The sequence below is a fragment of the Pristis pectinata genome, chromosome 11, assembly GCF_009764475.1.
Source record: "Pristis pectinata isolate sPriPec2 chromosome 11, sPriPec2.1.pri, whole genome shotgun sequence".
Classification (NCBI taxonomy): Eukaryota; Metazoa; Chordata; class Chondrichthyes; order Rhinopristiformes; family Pristidae; genus Pristis; species Pristis pectinata.
Window position 1 is genome coordinate 13958949 of NC_067415.1, and position 25655 is coordinate 13984603.

General features: G+C 40.8%; 1 protein-coding gene across 1 annotated transcript in view; it reads left to right on the plus strand.

The window, feature by feature from the left end:
• oca2 (oculocutaneous albinism II) overlaps positions 1–25655 on the plus strand; it is a 328581-nt gene that overhangs the window by 101628 nt on the left and 201298 nt on the right. The window contains exons 8-10 of the mRNA XM_052026515.1: positions 527–606; positions 1213–1366; positions 25539–25610. Of these exons, the coding sequence (XP_051882475.1) occupies positions 527–606; positions 1213–1366; positions 25539–25610 (306 nt within the window). The remainder of the gene's footprint in view (positions 1–526; positions 607–1212; positions 1367–25538; positions 25611–25655) is intronic.

Genomic DNA, 25655 nt, shown 5'->3' on the forward strand with positions numbered 1-25655 from the left:
TGCTCCACTTTCCTTTCCTATGAGATTCAATTATCTTCAGCCCTGAGTTGTTTCTACCTGTCACCTCCCAGCTTCTGTTGCTATTTCCACTCTCCCCTCCATCTGCCTATCACCCCTCCTCACCTGGATCCACCTATTGCTTGCTAGCTCTTGCTCCACACCTTCCCCTCACCCTTCATACTGCCTATCTCCCATCTATCTTTAAGACCAGATGGAGGGTCTTGACCCAAAACATTGACTGTCTATTTCCCTCCACTGATACTCTCTGAAATGGCCCAGTAAGATATTAAGTTCAAGGGGATTTAGGAATAGATATGTGTCATTAGCATTGTCAGTTACACCCACATCCCCTGAGTGAACAAAAGAAAATCATTAGCTTTTCACTTTGTTCATTGTTACTGAAGCCGAACTTGAGAAGAGTAAGTGGAAGCAATTTCCAGCATTATTTCACATTTGTGCAATATTTGCTTGCACCGAAACTCAGTGTTTTGAATAACGATGTCTCTCTGTTTTATACCTTTTACAGTTAGTGCACAATTGGACCATTCCATTAAATCCACAAAGAAATCAACTCATCAAGACAAAGACCTTTGAGGTGGCCAGCAGGTAATTGTTTTAGTTAGGTTGTATTTCCTTGACTAATTAATTACAGACAAGTGTTGATTGTAGCTTGAGCTTACAGCCATCTTGGTTTGTAACTCATCCATAATACTTTTATGATGTTTTAATCAAGGGCCTTGGACTGTTGGGTGTCAAGCACACCTGTTTGATTGTAAGGTTCATTTGTATTGGATTAGTGGCCAGGCTATAAGTCTTTGGAATTATCTACCTCAAAGGACTATGAGTGCTCCATGGTCAAGTATACTCAAGGATGAGATTGATAGACTTCTGGACACTGAGAAGTTCATGGGATGGAAAAGTGGATAAGTTCAATGATCAGCCATGAGAGACTGACTGGCCTTGAGCGTCCCTCTGGCCTGCCCCTCCTTCTTTTCCTTATGCTCTTTCATGCTTCTTTTAGGATGTTCCATAAAGTTTACTTTGGCAACGTTTTTGGTCATCTGTTCTATATCTCCTATGTGGGAAAGTCAAATTTTATTGGATTATGTTCCCTTTTGCAGCTCGTTATTGTTGATCATAGGTGTTTCCAGATTCACTTGTTACAGAAAAAAAAACAGATTATAATTGTTCAGTGATTTTTCTTTTTTGCAGCAGTGAAATCGGCATTAATATACAGGCCTTCCTTAAGAACAATGAAGTAGTTCCACTTTCTATCAGTTACCAGTATCTCTACGCAAGTGTCGAGACTCAAGTTGCAATTGCATCTGTCATTTTGGCTGGAGTTTACATCCTTATTATATTTGAGGTAAATTCTTTCTGATTATTGACTGGCTACATATTATATTCTATTTCAGGTCCTGACATTAGAGTGTACAAGATATTGGGTGGAATGAACCAGTTTAGTAAGACTTCTATGCATTTTGAAAGAATTGTAATGCTCTAGTTTAGTTATATAACTGAATAAGGTCCCTGTTATAGTGAAATTATTACCCAATCAATGTGAAAATCTGAGACAATCTTTGATTTTAGACCCATATAGAAAGTCATCGGATTTTTAGAGGAATAATTGGTCATAAAACATTTATGTCAATAATAAGGTGAACCTGCACTAATGGCCGACTTAATCTGGAGAACATTACTCAGTTTTAGATGTTCACTGGGGTAAGAGAGAAATGAACTTGAATATGCAATCTTCCTTTTATACTGCCTTTTACATTATTCTTCTGTTTGGAAACTCTACATTTTCACAGGAAGGAACTAAAGCAATAGCTCAGCAGAATTGGCAGGATATGTCTTGTGGCCAGCACAAAGCAAAGGCTAGAAAGGAATGAATCTTTGGAGTGTGGCTGATGCATTGCTAATGGTTAAGAGGATCTACCACTTGGACTGGAATAGCACAACTGTATCAGTTCCAATTTACAACAGATCTGAACACATTCTTGGAAAGGAATTGGTATATATACAGGCCATCCCTGGGTTCCAAACATCTGACTTATGGAGACCCCATACATACGAATGAGCTCTTATAATATTAATTTCAGAAGTCCAACGTATGTGTACATTCATTCTTATGAACTGCAAAACTCTTTCCATTCACTTTTGGTAATCAGTCTTGCTTGTCAGTCTTATGTGCTTTTGATGCCATTCGTTACAATACTGTGTAGGTATGGTTACCATATCGAGTGATTTTGTGTATTTTCCGATTTATGCTCAAAATTGACTTAAGGATGTTTGTAAAAATGGAACCTGTTCATTACCCAGGGACAACCTGTATTATAGCCAAACAAACAGGGTATCAGTCTTAGCTCGATGCATATTGAATTACAGACCTATGAAGAAGGGTTATGTTGGTTACAAACTATGAATGTCTTTATACCATACCATACAAATGAACAGAACAATTATGCCTCCCTGTATGTATCTGAATGCCCTGATACACGCCAGGAACTACTCTGACGTGGGCATTTCTTGCAGATAAAAGGAAAGGATTTTTAATTAAGTAATTGCATATTAAAATTTTCTGGGCAGAGCAGTTTTACATTGCTGCAATAGATCTCAGCATGCAGAAGTGTAAGATGAGTGAGAGCTTACTTTACATCTCTCCCAATGTTTACTTTCATTGACTTCAGTTGGGATAGATATAATTGAGCTCCTGACTTTCTATATATAACAGAAATACATACTTTACGCAAATCTACAATATTGATGTCTACACCCTTGAATGACCTATGATGTCCACTTTGATAATGCTGGACTAGTTATGACTTCACCTTTCTAATTATGAAATATTCCCAACTTCCAATATTTCTTACCTGTCAGAAACAATGATATAATTGTGATATTTTTCATTTTGAGACCAGGATATCTCATTAACCCAAAGCTGCTATTTCTGGTGTGCATTGGCAGTTACCAGGTTGACAAAGTTTAGTTGTGCACCCAGCGAGATTCACACTTCTTGTCCAATCAGCTTTGTGCAAAGTGTCATGTGGCAGTTTTAAAACAGCAGCAACCAGTTAATTTTATACTTGGGCATTTTGTAAGATTACTGGAGTCCCTATCTTTCTTCCCCTTTTATATGTCTCTCCTTGCAAACCTCTTTGGAAATAGTGACAATTCCAATATAGTTGAGTATTAAGGAACAGAGAGGAGGTTATTTTGGCTAGGTACCATTGCAATGAATATTGCATAACTCTACAGATTTCTCAGCTCAGAGGTATATAAAAATACAGGCTGGCACAGTGAGTGGAATGTGGATTAGAAACATATCGCATCTGTTTGAGGGAATGGTGTTAATGATTGCTTGGGAGCTTTATTCAGAATCTAGAGACTTTTCACAATGACCTGTAATTGTTTTTTGCTGAATGCCGTGGACATAAAAACTGTTCTCATACTTACCCCCAGCTCCAGAGACAGCTTACAAAATGACAATATAAAGGTCTCTTTTTCTGTATTTCATTGGTTCCTCAAGGCATTAAAGCAGCCTGACTTCACTTTTCCAGACAGCATACCCCATAGTAGGGTATACAAGAGGACATAAGTTTAAGATGAGAGGAAGGAGTTTTAAAGGGGATCTGAGGGGTAAGTTTTTTTTACACAGAGAGTGGTTGATTTTTGGAACACGTGAGGAGGTGTCATAGAGCCATACAGCACAGAAACAGGCCCTTCAGTACAACTGGTCCATGCCGACCAAGATTCCCATTTAAACTAGTCCCACTTGCCCGTGTTTGGCCCATATCCCTCTAAACATATCCAATCCATGTACCTGTCCAAGTAACTTCTAAATGTTGTTCATGTACCTGCCTCAACCACTTTCTCTGTCAGCTCATTCCATATACTGACCACCCTCTGTGTGAAAAAGATGCCCTTCAGGTTCCAATTAAATCTCTCCCCTCTCACCTTAAACCTGTGCCCTCTAGTTCTTGATTCCCCATCCCTGGGAAAAAGACTGTGCACATTGACACTATCAATGCCCCTCATAATTTTATACACCTCTATAAGATCACTCCTCATTCTCCTATGCTCCAGTGAAAAAAAACCCAATCTGCATAACTCAGGCCCTCAAGTCCTGGCAACATCCTCATAAATCTCCTCTGCACTCTTTGCAGCTTAATGGTATCTTTCCTATAGCAGGGTGATCAAAACTGAACACAACAATCGAAATGTGGCCTCACTAACGTCTTGCACAACTGCAACATAACATTCCAACTTCTATACTTAATGCCTTGACTAATGAACGCCAGTGTGCCAAAAGCCTTTTCTCCATCCTGTCTGCCTGTGACGCCATTCGCAGGGAACTATGTACCTGTAGCCCTAGGTCCCTCTGTTCTATACACTCCCAAGGGCCCAACTGTTCACTGTGAAAGTCCTAACCTCATTTGTCTTCCCAAAATGCAACACCTCGCACTTATCCAAATTAAACTCCATTTTCCATTTCTCAGCCCCTTTGGCCAGCTGATCAAGATCCTTCTGTAAATTATGATAACCATCTTCACTGTCTACACCACCATCTATTTTAGTATCATCTGCAACCTTACAAACCATGCCTTAAACATTCTCATCCAAATCGTTGATGTAGATGACAAATAGCAATGGGAGTACGGTGCCCTGGGGAACACCACTAGTCACGGGCCCCCAGTCCAAGAAACAACCTTCCACCATCACCTTCTGCTTCCTACCATCAAATTAATTGTGGATCCAATTGGCTAGTTCTCCCTGAATCCCATGTGAGCTAGCTTTCCATAGCAGCCTACCATGCAGAACCTCATCAAAGGGCTTACTGAAGTCCATATAGACTATGTCTACTGCCCTGCCCCCACCAACCTTCTTGGTTACTTCAAAAAAACTCAGTCAAATTCATGAGATGTGATCTCCCATGCACAAAGCTGTGCTGACTATCCCTGATCAACCCTTGTCTTTCCAAGTTCATGTATATCTTATCCCTCAGAATCCCCTCTAGTAACTTACCTACCACCGATATAATACTTACTGGTCCATAGTTCCCAAGTCTTTCTTTCCCAGATACATTACTATGTTTGAGAGGCATTTGGGCACTTAAATGGGCAAGACATGATCCTAATGCGGGCAAATGGGATGAGTGTAGATGGGCAAAATGTTAGCATGGACATGGTGGGCTGAAGGGCCTGTTTTGTGCTGTGTGACTCTGTGACTTTATGCTGTATTATTTCCAGAATTGTTGTTTTCATTATTATTCAATGTTTACACAACAGTTTTGAAGACAAAACAAAAGGCTGGCCCTCCAGCACAGTATTGCAGCATAGCCACAGTCAGGGTTACCATTCCTCAGGTGAGATGTTAAATCAGTTTGCTCAAGTGGATGCAGAAGGCCCATGACACTATATTAAAGATGAGTACGTCTGTCGGTTCTGACCTAGCCAAAATCTATCCGTTAAATAATATTTCCAGAAGAATTATTGTTGTTCATGGTATGTTTAAGGGGCATGTTGTGATCCTGTTGGGCAGGACAATCTTTTGGTGTACAATGTAACCATGACACTAGCTGGAACAAGCCATATGCACCAGGAACATAGAACATAGAACATAGAACATAGAACAGTACAGCAAAGAATAAGCCCTTCAGCACACAATGTTATGCCGACATAGCTAATCCCTCCTACCTACAGAATGCCCATATCCCTTCATTTTCCTCTCATTCATGTGCACATCCAAACCTCTCTTAAAATCTCCCAATGAATTTGCCTCCCCCACCCTATAAGGCAACACATTCCAGGCATCCACCACTGTCTCAGTAAAAAACTTACTTCTCATGTCTCTTCTGAACCTACCCCCTCTCACCTTAAATGCATGCCTTCTGGTATTGGATCGCTCAATAATGGGAAAAAAATGTTGCTTGTCCACCCTATCTATGCCCCTCATAATTTTATACACTTCCAACAGATCACCCCTCAGCCTCCGCTGCTCCAGAGAAAAGAGCTCAAGTTTGTCCAGCATCTCCTGATAGCATATGCCCTCTAATCCAGGTAGCCTCCTAGTAAACCTCCTCTGCACCTTTTCTAAAACCTCAACATCCTTCCGAGTTGAAGTTGAGGATTCAACATGTATATAGGTTAAGTATTCTGTCTAGCAAATAAACCACTACTTCATCTTCCTATCACAGCCTCATGGTCCCCTAACTGCATGTGGCTCACTTCTAACTGCTTCCAAGATCCACAAGCAGGACTACCCTAATGGACCATGACTTACACTGGCTCTTGCTCCACAGAACTTATTTCTTCCCACCATACCCCTATTCTTTCTCCCCTTTCCCACTTACATCAGTGACACTTCTGATGCACTCCACCACATTGACTGTTCCCAGTTTCCTGGTCCCAACTAGGCCACCTTCACCATGGACATCGAATTCCTCTACACCTCCATCCCAGGATGGTCTGAGGGCTCTTCTCTTTTCCTGGAACAGAGGCCAATGTGTCCCCCTCTACCACCACTCTCATTCACCAGGCTGAAATCTTTCTTACATTGAACAGCTTCTCCTTCAACCCCGCTCACTTTCCCCAAGTCAAAGGTGCGGCAGTGGGAACTTGCCCTGGTCCAAGCTTTCCCTGTCAGTTTGTTGCATATGTGGAATATTCCTTGTTTCAGTCCTATTCAGCTCTTCTCCCTCAATTCTTTCTCTGTTACATTGATGACTATATTAGTGCAGTTTCCTGCACTCATACAGAACTTGAAAAGGTCATTACCTTTACTATCAGCTTCCACTCTGTTCTCACCATCACATGGTCCAGATCTGATTCTTCCCTTCCCTTGCTTGACATTTCTTTCTCCACATCAGGTGAGAGATTAGTGACCAATATCCATTATTAGCCCACTGACTCACACAGCCATCTCATTACACCTTATTCTCCACCTTGCTTCTTATGACAACTGCATTCCATTCTCCCAGTTTCTCCATCTCTGTTGTATCTGCTCTTTTCACACCAGTGTCTCTTCAAGATGCTTACCTTTTTCCTTAACTGTGGCTTCTCCTCTATGACAGAGCTCCCAACCATGTCCTCTCTATTCCTCACACATCTTCTCTCACCCTTCTCATCCCAGCCAATATTTTCAGACAATGGGCATCTGTAAATGCTGGAAGAAATAAAGGTAACAAACGGATAGAATTTTGAGTAAAGGTATTAATTAACAACCGGTGTAATGACAGTGTAATTGTTACTGTCATGGAGTGTTCAATAATGAGTCAAGACGTTTATTCTTGCAAATGTAGCCAGATGCCCTTTAATGAAAAGCAGTGTTGAACCTGCTATCATGAGTTTTTACAGACATTTGCACAAATGGAAGGCACAGAGCAACCTAATGAACAGTGACTATAATTACCCTTCACTGCAGCAAATCCAGAGAACAGGCCAACTTTAAAGGGACTGGTTGTGGCAAGTGAAGCCACATTGAAAGAATACTTTAAGCATTGACCCTTCAGAGTTGCACTTTGACACATTGTTGGAAATATGAAAATAAATTTGAAGACTTCTGCATTGGTACATGCATTCACATCAGATTAGATAGAAAGCCAAGCCCGGACCAATCCTGTATGCTCTAAAGTGTCAAATTGAGGAAGAACATCTGCACTGAGAGGTAGTGCACCTTGGTTGATGCCAATGGCCTATAAACAATGAAGGAACAAGTAGAGGGCATTACCAATGTGCTGAAGCTTGAAGTACAGCAGAGCTAAGATTGTTCCTCGATGCTGCGTTATTTTGCAGATTTTCTTCCTGGTCTTGGAACAGTGCTCACACCATTGCATTGGCTATTGCAAAAATGCATGAACCAGATGTGGAGTAAGGAGCAACAAAGTGCATATAATGAATCAAGACTACATTAGCAAGTGGAGCTCTCCTTGCTCATTGTGATACTAAGCATGAGTTGAAGTCATGTGATGGATGACACACAAACATATGAATAAGTAGCAGGACTAGGTCACTTGGCCCCTCAGGCCTCCTCTGCCAATTGATAAAATCATGGCTAATCTGATTTTAAGCTCAACTCTATCAGCCCCTTGCTTATCATGTATCTGTTTACATCTGCCTTGAAAATATTCTGTTTTCACCATCTTTGAGAAAGTGGTCTCTGAAGACCAACAATTGTCTGAGGAAGAAAATAATGGGCATGAGAAACTTGTTGCTTTTCCTTTTTTTACTTTCATGAGGTGTGAGCAGAATTAAATGCAGATTGAGATGGAAACATTTAGAAAAATGTTTGGAATCAAGAAAATCCACCAATTTTTTACAATGCAGATTCTTCATCTTGGTAATAAATCATAAGGCAATGTCAGTGATATAAGGTCCCAAATCACAAGAACACAAGAAAATAGGAGCAGGAGTAGGCCACGAGGCCCCTCAAGCCTGCCCCACCATTTAATATGATTGTGGCTGATCTATGGTGGCCTCAACTCCTCTTCTATGCCAGTTCCCCATGACCTTCAATTTCTTGATCTTTCACATATTTATTTATCTCCACCTTAGGTATTTCTGATGATCTGGCCTCTACCCTCCTCTAGGGCAGAGAATTCTAGAGATTCGCTGCCTTTTGAGAGAAGAAATTTCTGCACACCTTAAATGGCTGGCCCCTTATCTTGTATCCATGTCCCCTTGTTTGTGACTTTCCCGCCACTGGAAGCATCTCAACGTCTACCCTGCCAAATCCCCTTAGGATCTTATGTTTCAATAAGGTCACTTCTCATTCTTCTAAACTTAAAAAAGACAGACCAGAAGTGTCGAGCCTCTTTTGATGGGACAATCAGTGATATCTACTTTGGTAACATCAAGGGCACAAAAATAGGCAATCATCTTTTGAAGTATAATTACAATTGAATACGGAAGGTTCAAGCAGAATGCTGTTATAAGACGGCCCTTCACAGCTATTGCATGGAATCACTAACGTTGGAAGCAAAAAGGTGATCTATACATTAAATGCTATCAATGAGGATTTGCCCATAACTGGGTTTGAAATGAAGAGGTCGAAGAAAGGCAACATTTCCACTGATTGCTGGGAATTTCTGGCCCATGACTGCTCAAAGTGGAGAAGGAGCATTTGGGATGGCAATGAGAACCTCAAGACCATGCACTGGTCACACTGAGTCCCGGTGTAAATGGCAGAAGGAGCAGTCACCTTACAAAGTACCCATCAGCTTATCCTGTTGGCCACTACCTACCATAATTGTCGAAGAGTTTGCAATTTCCATACTTGTCCCAAAAGCCACCTCAGAACCTACAAAACTGGAGTGGATGCATACCTCAGTCCATCCCCCATCTGAGGGAATTCCTAAGATAACAGAAACTACACAACAAAAGTATGTTGCTGCATGTAAAGCAGTTGGGATGTCCTAAGATCATGAAAGATGCCACATTGAATGCAAGTGTTTGCTTCATCCTGCTTATTATTTCACCAGGTAATGGAACCTATTCAGAAGATGCTCCTTGATTGATATTTGGAAGGCCTTTGGGAAACTCTGTCCAAATTGCACATACATTTCTTTCGCTGTCAGACAGATGCTGAGAGCCATTGTAGCATCATGAAAGGAGTCTTGGCTGAAGTCAGCTAACAAGCAACTGAATACAAAATCTGCCTGATCGATATAAAAATGGGCTGCATTTATGCAGTACCTTTCAAGACCTTCTAATGTGTTCTACAGTTAAGCACTCTTGAAGTGTAACCACTGCATTCAATTAAGGAATATGCCAATAAGTTCATGCATAGAAATCTACACAAGTTGCTGTGATAGCAGTTAGATAATTTAATTATTTTTGATTTTCTTTGATGCATAAATATTGGTAAGTATTCAATGCCTCAACATAGTTCTGGGGATCACTTGTATCCATCTGAGAAGGCCTTAGTTTAATGGGATTAGTTTGGATTGGCATCGTGCTTGGGACAGACGTTGTGGGCCGAAGTGGTCCATTCCTTTGCTGTACTGTTCTACGTTCTAATGCCTCAGTGGAATGATTGCACTTCTGAAGTGCAGCATCCCCCCTGCATTTCACTGCAGTGCTGGTCCAGATTCCAGTGACCAGACTCAAGAGGTGATTGTGGCCGTGTGTGGTACCTTGTAAACTTGCTTTGTTCCAGTCTGAACTGTACCAGTTAGCAAGAGATCTGTGTGGAAGAACCTGAATCTCCTATTGTTTTTACACCAGCAAGAATTATTGAAGCACTTACAAAACATGGATTAAGGCCATCACTCTTTGTCTGGAGTATTAGGAGATTGAGCTGTGCAATGTTGCATATTTTTATTGTGAATGCCAATAATGGCAGCCTCCTACAATGGGTAATAAGAATGTGAAACACAAGTCACGACTCAGAAAACCTTCCTCCAGTTGACAGCCTCTCTGCATCCTGCTGATTATACTAAATAGTCCATCAATGAACACCTTGTGCATGAGTGAGCTGCATGAGTAATAATCTCAAAAGAATGAGTCTATACAAAAGCACTTGTTCAGTGGAGAAGAGTATCATCTGCCAAAATATTTTTAAGTTAAAGCTGTGAGATTCTGATAATGTACAGAATATAGTGATCCCATTGTATTTTCATATTCCTTGACAAAGAATATTCAACAGGCAAAATACTCTGAGGGAACTTAAATCATGGTAAAATCATTTCTTTTAACACTTGCTATTTATGCATATTTTATATGTATTTAATTTTTTATGACTATTAAAAATTAGCTATGAATTTCCAGTTAAGGACATCTTTGTATGACATTTATATAAGAATTAGATCTTTTGAGAAGCAATTGGAATTATGTTAGACCATTACTTAGTCCACCTTTACCATGTACAAATACTAGTTTAATTATTTAACAGTTAGTTGTTTGAATATGTTGAAAGTTTACCCACTTAATTGTTGAAGCTTTTAAATCCAGTTAATTGCATTTACTTTTAGATGAGAATCTTAAATCATGTTTATTTCATTCAAATCAGCAAAGAGATCTGCAGTGTACACTATGATCTTCAAAATGTGTCTCTGGTTACATTATGCAGTTTATCTTATTCAGGAATACTATTTTCTCATGGAAAATTATCTTTCTTTTAAATCAATTTTCCTTTTCTCAAGTGATGCTTTATTCCTACCATAAGCAAGACACTAAAGGCTGGTATTTGCTCTCAGTGCATTACAGGAAGAATACTTAACGCATTATGGGAACATTAGCAGAAGGAATTGATCATTCAACACTTCAGCTTATTCAGTTAGATCATGGGTAATGTGTACCTCAACTCTGTTTACCTGTCATCGCACCATATCTCTTCATTTGCATATCTCTCTTGTTCTTGTTAATGGGAGATGTTTTCAGACCTCCTCCTTGGCTCTGATTTTCAGGACGTTGGTTTAGAAATTAGGAGGTATTGTCCTATTTTATTTCCAGTTTTGCCAATCTGAATATCACTTATTCTTAATTTACTCTTTCTTCGTTTCTTTCTCTCTCAATCTTTTTCTCTCTTCCCCTTTCTCCCCTTCTCCCCTTCTTCCCTTTCTCCTCTCTCTCTCCCTCCGACTACCAAGACCCAGACTGGACATTGTATTTTCACTTGCACGCTCTGAGTTGCATGAGGAACAATGTGCAAGAAGTAATCAGTGGAGCCTGTGAACCTGGGCCTTAAGTACTACACAACTGGAACCCACAACTGAAGCTACCATTGGTGTGCCACACAATTACTCTGTAGTGCACCACTAAATGCACAGATGAACTTCTCGGCTTGTGTTCTCTTCCAGTTTTCCCAACCAAAAGAAAATGGTTTCACTCTTTCTACTTTTTTGAGCCATTTCAATAACTCAGATTCAGATCTTTTTCCCTCTGGGAGTAATTGGCTAATCAAATGAATGGAGTTAAATCAAAATCAAATACCTTCATTCGCAACTGGAGCAGAAATGTTCAATGCTAAACAGGAATTTTTCCAGCAAGAACTATTCATCAGCTGAAAGAAAATACATACCTTACCTTTCATACATCTCGGCCTGAGTATGCCTATGTTGATGTAGACATAGAGGGCAGGCATGGTAGTGTAGTGGTTAGCGTAACGTTATTACAGCACCAGTGACCCAGGTTCAATTCCCGCCGCTGTCCTTAAGGAGTTTGTACGTTCTCCCTGTGTCTGTGTGGGTTTCCTCCGGGTGCTCCGGTTTCCTCCCACATTCCAAAGACGTACGGGTTAGGAAGCTGTGGGCATGCTATGTTGGCGTCAGAAGCGTGGCGACACTTGCGGGCTGCCCCCAGAACACTCTACACAAAGGATGCATTTCACTGTGTGTTTCGATGTACATGTGACTAATAAAGAGATCTTATCTTATCTTACAGCATAGAAGCAGGCCTTTCAGTCCACTGGAATCTGTGCCAGACCATCAACCACCCATTTACACTAATCCTACATTGATCCATTTTCATTCTCCCCACATTCTCATCAACTCCCCTCAGATTCTGCCCATCACACACACTCTAGGAGTTTATTTACAGTGGCCAATTAAGCAACCAACCTGCATGTTTTTGAAAGGCGAGAGGAAGCTGGTACACCCAGAGGAAATGCTGGCAGTTGCAGGGAGAACATGTAAACTCCACACAGGCAGGATCGAAGGTTGGATTGAACTAGGATCTCTGGAGCTGTAAAACAGTGGCTGTACTAGCTGTGCCACTGTGCCGCCTGTGAATATCTTTAACTAAGGTCACAAAATTGCTGCCTTGCATGCCCAACTTTCACTAAGAAAGTGACAAAAATGATGGAGGTAGGGAAATGTGGTGGATATGCCAGATGAATATTTGACAAGGTTGTATCACAGAACATTTATTACAGGGTAAGGTAAGGCAAGTAGGAAAGCAACAGCTTTTTAACTTCTGTTCACATCGGTATTACAATGACTGCAAATAAAGAGTTAAAATAAGTACTAAAGCAATTAGGCTGAACAAACAATTCCGACTGAAACAGTTATAAGCTAAGGTAAGATGAGATGAGATATCTTTATTACTCACATGTACATTGAAACACACAGTGAAATGCATCTTTTGCATAGAGTGTTCTGGGGGCAGCCTGCAAGTGTCACCACATTTCCAGCGCCAACATAGCATGCCTAAAACTTCCTAACCCGTACGTCTTTGAACGTGGGAGGAAACTGGAGCACCCAGAGGAAACCCACACAGACACGGGGAGAACGTACAAACTCCTTACAGACAGTGGCCAGAATTAACCCGGGTCACTGGCACTGTAATAGTGTTATGCTGTATGGATAGGATCATATAATGGAGAAATGCACGTGAGGCAGTACGTTGTGGTAAAATAATGAAAATAATGATCATACTTAGAATGGGAAGAGTAGAAAAGATGTGGAGATGCAGGATTGTGAGAAATCAGCCCAGATTTTGTCCTCTGTTGTGAGTGCCTGCTCTCTCTGATAACCCGGAATAGGTTCATACTTACTTTTGCATTTTTTCCTGGTCTGAACGTGCTGAGAGAAACTGGTTCCATTCATCATGCCAATGGTCCATGTGTTGATTGGGCCTTCTATGACATGAAGGCAGAACAAACCCAACCCACAAAACCACTGAAATAATCTTTGACAGCTGTCAAAGCAGTCCAAATCTTTGAATATTTCTGACATTCAGAACATCTAGAAAAATAAAAGGTCTAACTATTCAAATGAGTATTCAAATAACTAAAACAATTAAAAAAAACAAAATACTAATAATTACCTTAATAGCTTCATATCCGTTTTCCCTCCGTCAAAATCAATGGATAAGCTTTCCCCCAAAGCAAGACCTGGTCTGGTGCACACTGTTTGAGTGGATTCCCCATTCTAAATGCTGGGCAGCCTTTACTGCATAAAGAGTTTAGAATGGAGCAGTGGTGACAAAGCCACTGTGAACAATTGGCTGCAACTTTACAATCTCTGCATTAGTGTGGAAATCCTGATCTTGCAGACAGCTTTATGAGGAAATGTCAGCAGTTATGTGGGTAACTGCCGATACTTTCGCACATAATCCATCCATTAAATGCAGTATGTCAAGTGGATCATGCTGTAAAATAAAAGATAGTGAATTTATAGAAGTCAAGATGTAATAGTGGGTCATAATAATGTTTTGTGAGACTACAGTGGGCAATAGTGCAGTAGCATAGCGGTTAACGTAACGCTATTAGAGCACCAGTGACCCGGGTTCAATTCCGGCCGCTGTCTGTAAGGAGTTTGTACGTTCTCCCCGTGTCTGCATGGGTTTCCTTCGGGTGCTCTGGTTTCCTCCCACATTCCAAAGATGTATGGGTTAGGAAGTTGTGGGCATGCCATGTTGGCGCTGGAAGCGTGGCGACACTTGCGGGCTGCCCCCAGAACATTCTACGCAAAGATGCATTTCACTGTGTGTTTCAATGTACATGTGACTAATAAAGATATCTTATATTATAAAAGTTACTGCCCAATTTGATAAATATACATGAGAAGAAAAAGTGCAAACTTGCAGCTAATTTCTCAAATATGGATAATTAAAATGATGGGTCACAGTAAAAGGAAACAGAGAGGTTAAGAAGTGATTGAGTGGCCTGGAATGATCACTTTAAATAGAATTGACTGTTGTGGTAGTGTTGGGGGGGGGGGCGATGTAGGGTGTGATGGAGGCGATGTTCCTGGTGCTTAATACCTGTTCAGTTGTCCCACGTTAAGTGAGGATGTTGGCTGGAGCATGAAGCACTTGTTTCAAATTGGCATTGCATTGATACCATGATTGCATTTCTCTGCAGATATTCATTGCACTCACTCTCTGCAATACATTGTCGGGTACAATTTGGCCTACATGTGTGCAGCACAGATCTGTAGTTCTTGGAACTCAGGCATTCCTAAACCCAGTTTCCTACCCAACAAACTTAAAGTAGTTTTAGCAATTCTAATGAAATTCATGCAATGTGTTGCAGAAAAACTGGGTGAAAAATCTATTGTCATTCTTTTAGTTCCCTAGCTGATAAGAAAAGCTATAGGTGAACTGATGCTGCAGGAACTTATTGCAAATCATATCAGCCTACCTACATTACAAACTGCCTGTAGCATTATATAAACATTAATGCATGTAGATTAGATGTAATATACACAGCATGGATTATCCAAGCTCATATCAATTCTGTTCCATCATAGATATCAAAAAGCAATTGTTAGCAGCAGTAGTTCACCACTTGAGGGCACTGCTTGTTCTGGATTAGATTATCAATGAGTGGATCTCAACAGCTGAGAGCTGAAAATCAAAACACTGAACTGTGTCCAGGCCAAACTCGTGGTACACAAGTGCACAAATGTTAAACAGTTGGTGGGTAAAGCAAAGTAAAAGAAGTGTAAATTACTGGTGGTTTAAGTGCTCTGTTCCATTCTCTCTCTTGCCATTATGAGTGTGATAATGAAGGGCTAACATATTGTAAGGAAACCCAGAGGGTAGAGCAACTCTTTGTTGTAATTTTAATATGCATTTACATAGTTTCTAATAAAATAACAAAATGTTTCAATAACATATGTTGTGGTGCTGTTAACATAACAAACCATGCCAAGGTTTGTTATGTTAGAAGCACCACATAATATTTGATAAACAAAATTTGATACATGAGAAATTAAGGAAGATGATCAATAACTTGGACAAATACATAGATTTTAAGGAGTATCTTGAAGGAGAAAAGAAGATAGGGAGACATAAAGATTTAAGAATAGGAACTCTGGTGGAATTTAGCAGCTGAAGGCATGTCCAAAAAATGAATAGTTACATTTTGGGATGAACAATAGCTAAATTGTAGATAATAGACATAGCTGTTCTTAATGCTGGCATGGAAGCTGTCACGAACCAGCAACAAAAGAAACACATTGAGCATGATTCAGTGTTAAAAACTATTTTATTAATCACTACTTATGACCATACGTAAAATAAAAGTAAAAATGTTAGTATGTTAGAATTCAAAAATGTTAAAACCTTGAACGTTAACCCCAAAACTAAACTCTTCGTGTGTGTGTGACAAAGTCCCAAACTCCAAGTTCAGGAATGGTTCTTAAAGTTCAGTTCCGCAAGCCATAAGGTGAAACATGAGTAATGGGCTTCTTCAACAACCACCGTTGTCAGAAGATAAGACGTAGATGTAGAAAAACAGAGAGAGAGTAAATACGAAATCCAAATGTTCCACGATGGAACCCAAACGACACTCCAGTGTTTACTCGGTAGTGACTTCCTCACCCCAAAAAGCATCCGAATCGTGGTCGTCCACACACAAATACCTGTTTGCTTCTACAGGTCAGCAACAAAGTGAACTCCACCGGATTACTTCCAACTCCGTACATGGATTTCAGTGGTAGACTCAGTTATTGTTTCTCATCCATTGATAGAGGAAAAACTAGCAGGCTGGGTGTCTCTCTCCCTTCTCTCTCTCTTCTTCTTCTTCAACGTCATTATGTCCTTTATCTCCTATTGACGTAAGCACACCACACACACACACTCTATCTTAAAGGGACATTCACTGAGTCCGTAACAAAGCTCATTACAGTGCTAAGTACAACATCAAGATTGCCAACAATTTGGTTCATTTCCTGACAGATGCTAGTGAAACTGAAGAAGCTTGTGACTAGAAAACTGAGTTTATTATTGGAACTGAAGATATGTCTTCAGTCTTCCCGATAGATGCTTGGAGGTGATTTCCGCCCATTCAGTAAGATAAGATAAGATATCTTTATTAGTCACATGTACCTTTTTCCTTGGACTGTAGGGGACTGAGAGGCGATCTTATAGAGGTGTAATAAAATTATGAGGGGCATAGATAGGGTGATGCACTCAGTCTTTCTCCCAGGGTTGGGGAATCAAGAACGAGAGGTCATAGGTTTAAGGCAGGAAGGGAAAGACTTAATAGGAACTTGAGGGACAACTTTGTCACACAGAGGATGGTGTGTGTGTGGAATGAGCTGCTGGACGAAATGGTTGAGGCAGGTACAATAACAACTTTTAAAGGACAGTTGGACAGATCTCTTTATTCGTCACATGTACATCGAAACACACAGTGAAGTGCATCTTTTGTGTGGAGTGTTCTGGCGGCAGCCCACAAGTGTTGCCACGTTTCTGGCGACAACATAGCATGCCCACAGCTTCCTAACCCGTCTGTCTTTGGAATGTGGGAGGGAACCGGAGCACCCAGAGGAAAGACACGCACACACAAGGGGAGAACGTGCACACTTCCTTACCGACAGTGGCGGGAATTGAACCCGGGTCTCTGGCGCTGTAGTAGCGTTATGCTAACTGCTTACACTACCATGCCTGCAGTTCTGCAAGACTGCAGTTCAAACTTGGGACTCAGAGGGGAAGTGGAGCTCCCTGCCTCATGGAGGAGCTGAGGCAAGAAGTCAAAAATATGGACCAACCGAACAAACAGTGAGTTCAGTTCTTGAGGATGTAAAGGCTGGGTGAAGAAGGGTGAGAGAGGAAGACCTGTTGTCAAATGGCTGTCTTCCTTGCTGTAAATTTTATATACTTTCCTGTGTAGTATGTGTGAGTGCTTGAGAAATGATAATGATGATAAACAGTAGCTAAACAAGCACTATCATTATTTGACTGCTCCTGTGGTGTTTCTCATCAGGTTCCATGTGTGAAGTGGGTTCAGTTCATCTGTCAGCTAATTTTACGTTAAAATAGTGGTCCTATTTTGTTGCTGCATTTGGTGCTCCATTTTTCCTTGATAGGAAGTTAGACTGCTGCAGCCCTACAATATAAATTGTTCTTTGTTCTTTTCTCCACCACGATATTTTTATACATCCACACTTAGCAGTCTGTGTAACAAAGAAATTCTTGCGAGTGCTTCATGGTGACAAAGCATTGACCAAACACTTCCTGGCTTATTTCAGCAATGATTTTACCTTTGAAGAATTGGAAGAGCCCACCCTGAGGCAAGTTTAAAAAGCCTTTCAACTTGGTGCTGGAGAAAAAGTTCTTCTATTTTAATGGAGATTTTGAACAAGGTAGAATATAAAGGGACACCAATATTTGTGCTCCTTGTAGTAAAGAGAGGCTTATACATATAAGAATCTTCAGAGGCTTAGGACATTCCATAGAACTTTGCATCCACAGAAATAATTCTGATACACAGTAACTGTGATAAGAAACATGGCAATAACTTTATGCACTGTAAACTGCCACCATCTGTAGACGTGGCAATAACCAGATAAATTGCTTTTGAGTCTTGATGGAGGGTTAAATATTGGCCAGCATGGACAACACAGCTGCTCTTCTTCAAGTGCTATGGGATCTTTTACCTAAATAGGCAGATGGGTCCTGAGTTTAATATCTTATCCGATAGATGACCATGCATCAATCTCTGGTATTGCCTTGGAGTTTCAGCCGAGGTATTTGTGCTCATTTCTCTGTAGTGGTCTTGAACCTAGAACTTTCTGACTCAAAGGCAAGAATGCCACTATCTGAGCCATACTGACATTATTGGACTTAGAACATAGAACAGTACAGCACAGGAACAGACCCTGCAGCCCATAATGTTGTGCTGAAGTAATAAAACTAGTAATTAAATGCCTAACCAAAGTAATCCCTTCTAGAACATAGAACATAGAACAGTACAGCAGAGGAACATGCCTTTTGGCCCACGATGTTGTGCCAAACTAATTAAATTAGTCATCAAATGCCCACCCAAACTAATCCCTTCTGCCTACACAATATCCATATCCTTCCATTCTCTGCATATTCATGTGCCTATGTAACAAGCCTTTTAAACACCTCGATTATATTTGCCTCCACTACCACCCCTGGCAGTGCATTCCAGGCACCCATCTCTCTCAGTGGAAAAAAAACTTGCCCCGCACATCTCCTTTGAACTTACCCACTCTCACCTTAAATGCATGCTCACTAATCTTAGACATTTTGACACTGGGAAAAAGATACCGGTTGTCTACTCTTTCTATGCCCCTCATAATCTTTTAAACTTCCATCAGTTCTTCGCTCAGTCTCCGTCACTCTAGAGAAAACAATCCAAGTTTGTCCAACCTTTCCTTATAGCACATGCTATAATTCAGGCAGCATCCTGGTAAAGCTCTTCTGCATCCCCTCCAAAGCCTCCACATCCTTCCTATAATGGGGCAACCAGAATTGAATGCAATACTCCAGATGCAACCTAAGCAGAGTTTTATAAAGCTGCAACATAACTTCCTGACTCTTGAATTCAATGTCCTCGCCTTGACTTGATGAACAATTTCTTTTCCCAGCTTTCATGCTGTAATAGTAACCTTTTTAGTGGTGTCTATTGGGGGAGATGGGTTGGGTGAGGTTTCACAAGGGACCAGCAGGTCTCTGAGACCCCAGAAAAGACAGTGGTTTCCCTATACAAGCAGGCGTACTGATGGAACAATATTTGATCTCCAATCAATCAAGGATGCAGTGTGGGAAAAGCTGTTTGTGGCCCTTTCCCAATCATTGTAGGAGCCTGAGAAATAGGTTCAGGAATAGGCCATACTTGTCTTTGAACTTGCTCTGCTAATTTTGGTTGACTACCTCAAGTGCTACCATCCCCCCACATTTTCTGAATAAATATCATCCACTCTGGAGTTATTTGGAGTAGGTTCTATTTCTTTTTATGTCTTGCCGCTTCAAAACAACAAATTTCATGACATAAGTCAGTGATAATAAACCTGATTCTGATTCTGATTCAGCAACTTGCTGCTTTCAATGTTCACATGAAACAAAAAAGAAAATGTTGGGAGATATGCAGCAAGTCAGGCAGCAACTGTTGAGAGAGAACATGATTGCAATGATGAACTTCATCAGAGACCATGGATTGCAGCTGGGTCATCAGTAGATTTGTTGAGATCTGCATTAAACCACATTCAACAGTCCATAGTTTCAATATATCAACATTGAAAGGCAAAAGGTTTAGTACCCAGGAGACCAAAACCATTATCTCTGGCACTGTTTTCAAACCACTGACTATCAACTATCAGAAGCTGAAGATGAAGGTTCACAACATTAATGTCCTATTTGATCCTGAGGTGAACTTTGGACCACATATCTACGTCATCAGCATTGCTTTACCCACCTCTATAACACCAGTGGACTCTGCCCAGCGTCAGGTCACCTGATGCTGTAATCAGAGTGTTGATTTTATTTCTTGGAGTCCAGGGATAATGCATGTGTCTGGAACAAAGGCAAATGCTGGAAATCTGTAACAAAAGCAGAAGGTGCTGGGAAACGGTCAGCATCTGCAGGGGTAGAAGTAGTATTATAGTTTCAGGTCAATGACCTTTTGTCAAAACTGGGAGTAGATAAAGATCATCAGGGTTTGGAAAAAAGAAATGTGGGGAGCTTTTTAAAGTACAAACACAAGGGTTTGTGGTAGGCAGGGCATGAGGCAGGGATTGAGTGAAGAAGAGAAAAATAGTGCAGGGCAAAATGGGACAGGATAGGGACAAATCAAATAAAACGTAAAACGTATCCAGGTCTATGACTGGAATTGACTTGGTTAGAATGTCTTGTTTCAGTTTGTGCTCAGAACTTGATGATTTTGTTTCCTAACTTTCCACATCAGGTCCATGACGTTTAATGAGATAAAAAGCTCTGGCTGGATCTGAAAGCTTGACCCTGGTGCACTGTTCCTGCAGAGACTGGCAGCACCTGGTCTTAGCTTAATATCCTTTTAATAATCTGTGGTTTCATTTCCCGGCTTGCCAGGTTTTTCTTGTTGAAAGCATGTGTGGGAGGCAACCAAGAATCTGATTGTGTGCAGTGCAGCCTGCAAAGTTGATTGCACTTTGTATTTTGCTGGGACAGAAGTAAGTTGGGGCAATTTAACCATACTGTGTCATTTCCAGTGCTGGACCCTGGGGATGAAATTGACCATCAACTGAGATGGATGTAAAATGAGCTCCAAGAAAGCTGAATTTTAACATCACTGGGGTAACTGTTCACTTTTCTCAATAGTGTGAGTAAAGTAGATTGATAATGTGTTAGGAGCCTGTGAAGTTGGAGTTGGTGGAGAACAATGTTGTCAGCTGTTCAAATCATGGGTCTAACTGTGGAATGATGATTGAGAAGAGCAGCTGATTTCCCTTTCTTCTGAAGTCTAGATGCACTGAGGTCAATTTTGGCATCTATCCCATTTATCCTCCAGTCAACTCCAGTCGTGGACCCATACTGAGGAGGTTCCTTAATGTTGTTGGTGAACCAGGCTTGGGCTTCAAAAACGTGGTTCACATGGCTTAAAATGCTTTGGATATCCTGAAATTGTGGACAGCGCTCTATAATTCAGCCCTTCCTTACTCATTTCTGGCTGACATCTGCTGACTCAGCTCAACCTGAGGTTTAAATTTATGGTCTTCCAGCTTGTTGGTTCAGTTTAACAACACACACTGCATTAACTCGGTAATCCATTGTATGGATCATAGACAAATTTGTATTGAAATATTCTGGTCGTGTTGTTCCCTGAGTGCTTCTGAATTTCTAGGTGCATTTGTCATAACATTGACAGTATACATTTTCCTCTTAATTACCTCAAACTGTAGCAGCAGTCACCTGTAAATATTGTTGCTATTTAATGATTAAAGAAGGCTTGTTTTTCTAATGTCCTCATTAGCAACAATAAACCCATTCTCATCCTAACTCATTTACTCACATTTCTTAAACCTGTATGACAGTTTTTTCACTCTTTACATTTGCATCTTGTGTTTTATTGTGGGCACTGCTTATAATTAATGTAGCGGTAGCAGTTTTCTCACTAAAGGAGGAGGGAAGAGGATCAGTAGGCAGTCTGAGTGATTGATCATTGGTAATTTCAAACAAATTATTGTGCTTTGCTCCACCAGCTGGAACCTAATTTTCTTGTTGAGAGAAGCTTGTGGCAGGATAGAGGATCAGATGGGAGGCCATTCTGCTGCCTTGTTGTTGCTTGATAACTCTTCAAGAACTTTTCCATCAGTGGTGGCATTGGGTAAATAAGGTTATCCACCACCTAGGGCAGGCATATGTATAATGTGTTGCATTGGCTTTGTATGTTGTGCACACTTTACTGGGTGTCCATCTCTTCCCATGCATTCACCAATAAACCTTCATGCTTCTACAAGTAGACAGAGCTTTGTAAGTGCCAGAAGCTTCGGATCTCCACATCTACGCCTACTATATATATAGCAGGTAGTATTAGCTGGACCCAGCTAATAAATAAGATCAATGCAAATCCAACCCACCCTCCCCCTCCTCCCCCATGATATAATTTCCTTTAACTTCCTTTGGCTTGGTTGGTAATTGGTATTGGTAATTGGTAATATTAATTGGTGTATTATTGTTGACATATACCAAAATCCAGTGAAAAACTTTTGTTTGGCATTCCATCCAGACAGATCAGTCCATACACAAGTACATTGAGGTAGTACAAAAGGAAAATAAAACAGAATGCAGAATATAGTGTTACAGTTACAGAGAAAGTGCCATGCTCTTTGCTGCTGTGGACTTACTCACTCTTCTTTGAACCAGAGCCAGAGTGTCCTGAAACTGTCTTTGAAATGTTTTGGATCATTGGTCGAGACTATCAAGGAACCAACTAGCATGTTCTGATAGTTGCTTGTTAAGGGAGAGGATGTTTCCTCTTGTGGGGGAGTCTGGACGACTCTGGTGGGGCAGAGCGGGAGGTCACTGGTTAAAAAATGAGGAGTCACCCAATTTAAGACAGAGGTGAGCTGAAATTCTTTCCCTCTCTGAGAGAACTGTGAGTCTTTAGAGCTTTTTTTCCCCTCAGAGTTTGGGGCAAGCCAAAGTCTTTGAATATTTTGAAGGCAAAGGCAGATTAAGTTGCAAGGAGTGAAAGTTTACTGTGGGTAGACAAGCATACAGAGCTAAGGTTAATCAGGTGAGTCACAACCTTACCAAATAGCAAAGCAGGCTTAAGGGGCTGAGTGACCTACTCCTGCTCCTCCAATTTGTATCTTCTTATGAACTGGAGCTACACTTGCAAAAAGAGAGGCCAGGGTAGAAATGTCAAATGCTAGAGGACACAAATTTAAGGCGAGAAGGGGAAAATTTAAAGGAAATGTGCTGGACAAGTTTTTTTACACAGAGAGTGGTGGGTGCCTGGAACAGGCTGCCAGGGGTGGTGGTGGAAGCAGATACAATAGTGGCATTTAAAAGGCTTTAGAGAGACACATGAATATGCAGGGAATGGAGGGATATGGATCATGTACAGGCAGAAGAGATTTCGTCTAATTTGTATTGTGTTCGGTACAGACACCATGGGTCAAAGGGCCTGTTTTCTATGCCGTACTCTTCCATGTTCTATGTTTTCAAATCACAATGGCCAGGAAACTCCTCTTACATTCGGGACTTCACTGTGTGTAAATGGAGAATGCTACCTGTGTGGGGCTTTCCCAGGCAGGATTTTCAGCAAAGATACAGCAGAGACAGTGGGAGCAGTTAGGAGGAAAATCCTGGCCAATGTGTGTTTCCTTCTTTGATCGAGCATTGACAGCAGATGCATTGGACCATTCAATCTAATCAGCCAGTGCTGGAGCTAGTTCCCAGCTCACAAGGCTCTGCTTAATCCTTCTCTCTGCCCTTTCTGCACACCCATCTTCATTGTGCTATAAATAGACTTGAATAATCCTTGTAGATCAATGACTGCATTGAACAATCTTATTCAATAAGGTTGCCATTGCTGCGCTGTTTTCCTTGCTTGTTAGTACTAATGTTTTGCAAATAAGCATAATGCCATTCAGGAAATGTTTTATCATTTGAATGTTGCCTTTAAGTATTTAAATTTTAATTTGAATAGTTTCTTATGTGATGGCCCGGAATGAATATCTTCCCAGTAAAAATTAAGTCCTGTGCTGTCTCTATCCACTGATACCAAGTTACATTATGTCAAAGTAAAACTAGGAATGCTGGAAATACTCATTGATTCAGGTAGAAAGAGAAGGATAAGTTATTGTTTTAGTCTCGATCCTGGGTCAGAACTATGGATAAAATATACAATTTAAGTAACAGTGTAGAATAAAGGTCAGTTTATTAATGTGATGAGCAAAATATAATTATCATTTATGGTCTGTCAGTAACATGCAAAAGATGATTCTTTGAGAAAGAACTGTACATCAGAAAATAATAGTGCAACTGATATTTTGCCTGCTGTAAGGGTTACTGCACATTAACTTGGCTGGGATTGTTTAGAGACAAATGCCTGAAGTTTAAGTATAGCAAAATTATTTGCAATGATTTTTTTCATTATGCTGTACATTCTTCTGAATTGTCCTTTGCTGTCGCAAGCTCAGTCACATGGCACAGCACAGAATCAGGCCTCTTGGCCCATCGAATCCATGTAACCATCAAGCAGCCATTTACACTGATCTCATTTTATTCTCCCCACATTCTCATCAACTCCATCTAGACTTTACCACTTACTGTATCTGCAAAGTGGGGCAAGTTACAGTGGCCAATTAACCCACCAACCTGCATGTCTTTGGGGTGTGGGGAGGAAACTGAAGCACCTTTGCAGTCATAAGATAAGGATAAGACAAGATCAGATATCTTTATTAGTCACATGTACATCGAAACACACAGTGAAATGCACCTTTTGCGTAGAGTGTTCTCGGGGCAAAGCCCGCAAGTGTCGCCATGCTTCTGGTGCCAACATAGCATGCCCACAACTTCCTAACCTGCATGTCTTTGGAATGTCAGAGGAAACTGGAGCACCTGGAGGAAACCCATGCAGTCACGGGGAGAATGTACAAACTCCTTACAGACAGTGGCCAGAATTGACCCGGGTCGCTGGCGCTGTAATAGCGTCATGCTAACCGCTACACTACGTGCCTGGAGAAGTTGCAAATTCCATATAGAAGCACCAGAGATCAAGATTGAATCTGAATCACTGGAGCTAAGAAGCAGCAAACTCTGCTGTCTGTGCCAGTGTGCCACCCTTTTCCATTTCAGTTGACTCTGCCGCGAGGTATCCAAGGAAGGGATATGAGGGGTAATTTACCTTTCGCTTAGAGTAAAATGAGTGATAGTGTGTTGTTCAAAGATTGACAGTGTGTGACTTGCTCATTTTACATCACTGCTGATTTAATCATTTCCTTTGGTCATGTAAACAAAGTAAAGAGAGCCAAGTGAAGAGAACCATATAACAGGTAGCCTGTTAGAAAGCTGCTGTTCAAAATGACCTAAACTGAGAGTGGAGTTGATATGAATAGTAACCAAAATAACATCATGAATAACCAGTGCTCCTGAAGGTTTCTATTTATGAATTTTTAATTCATTTAGTTTATTCTGATTGTGTTAAGCTAACCCTGTAATAAGGAATCTGAAGAGATCAGAACACGAGTCCATGGAACATAGCTTTAGAACGTCCTTCCCTTTAGAACAGCCTCTATTCTCACCTGCTCAGCCAACCGTCTTTAGACTTTTAAAACAGGGGTTCCTTAGACCTGCAGCCCTTCTCGCTACAGTTGATTAAATAATGATGCATTGTCTTTCCTTTTGCTGTGATTTCAGATTGTTCACAGATCATTGGCCGCAATGTTGGGATCTCTGGCAGCCTTAGCTGCCCTTGCTGTAATTGGTGATGTAAGTGACCTTTTTGCCTGGGTATATTTTATGTTGAACCTTTCT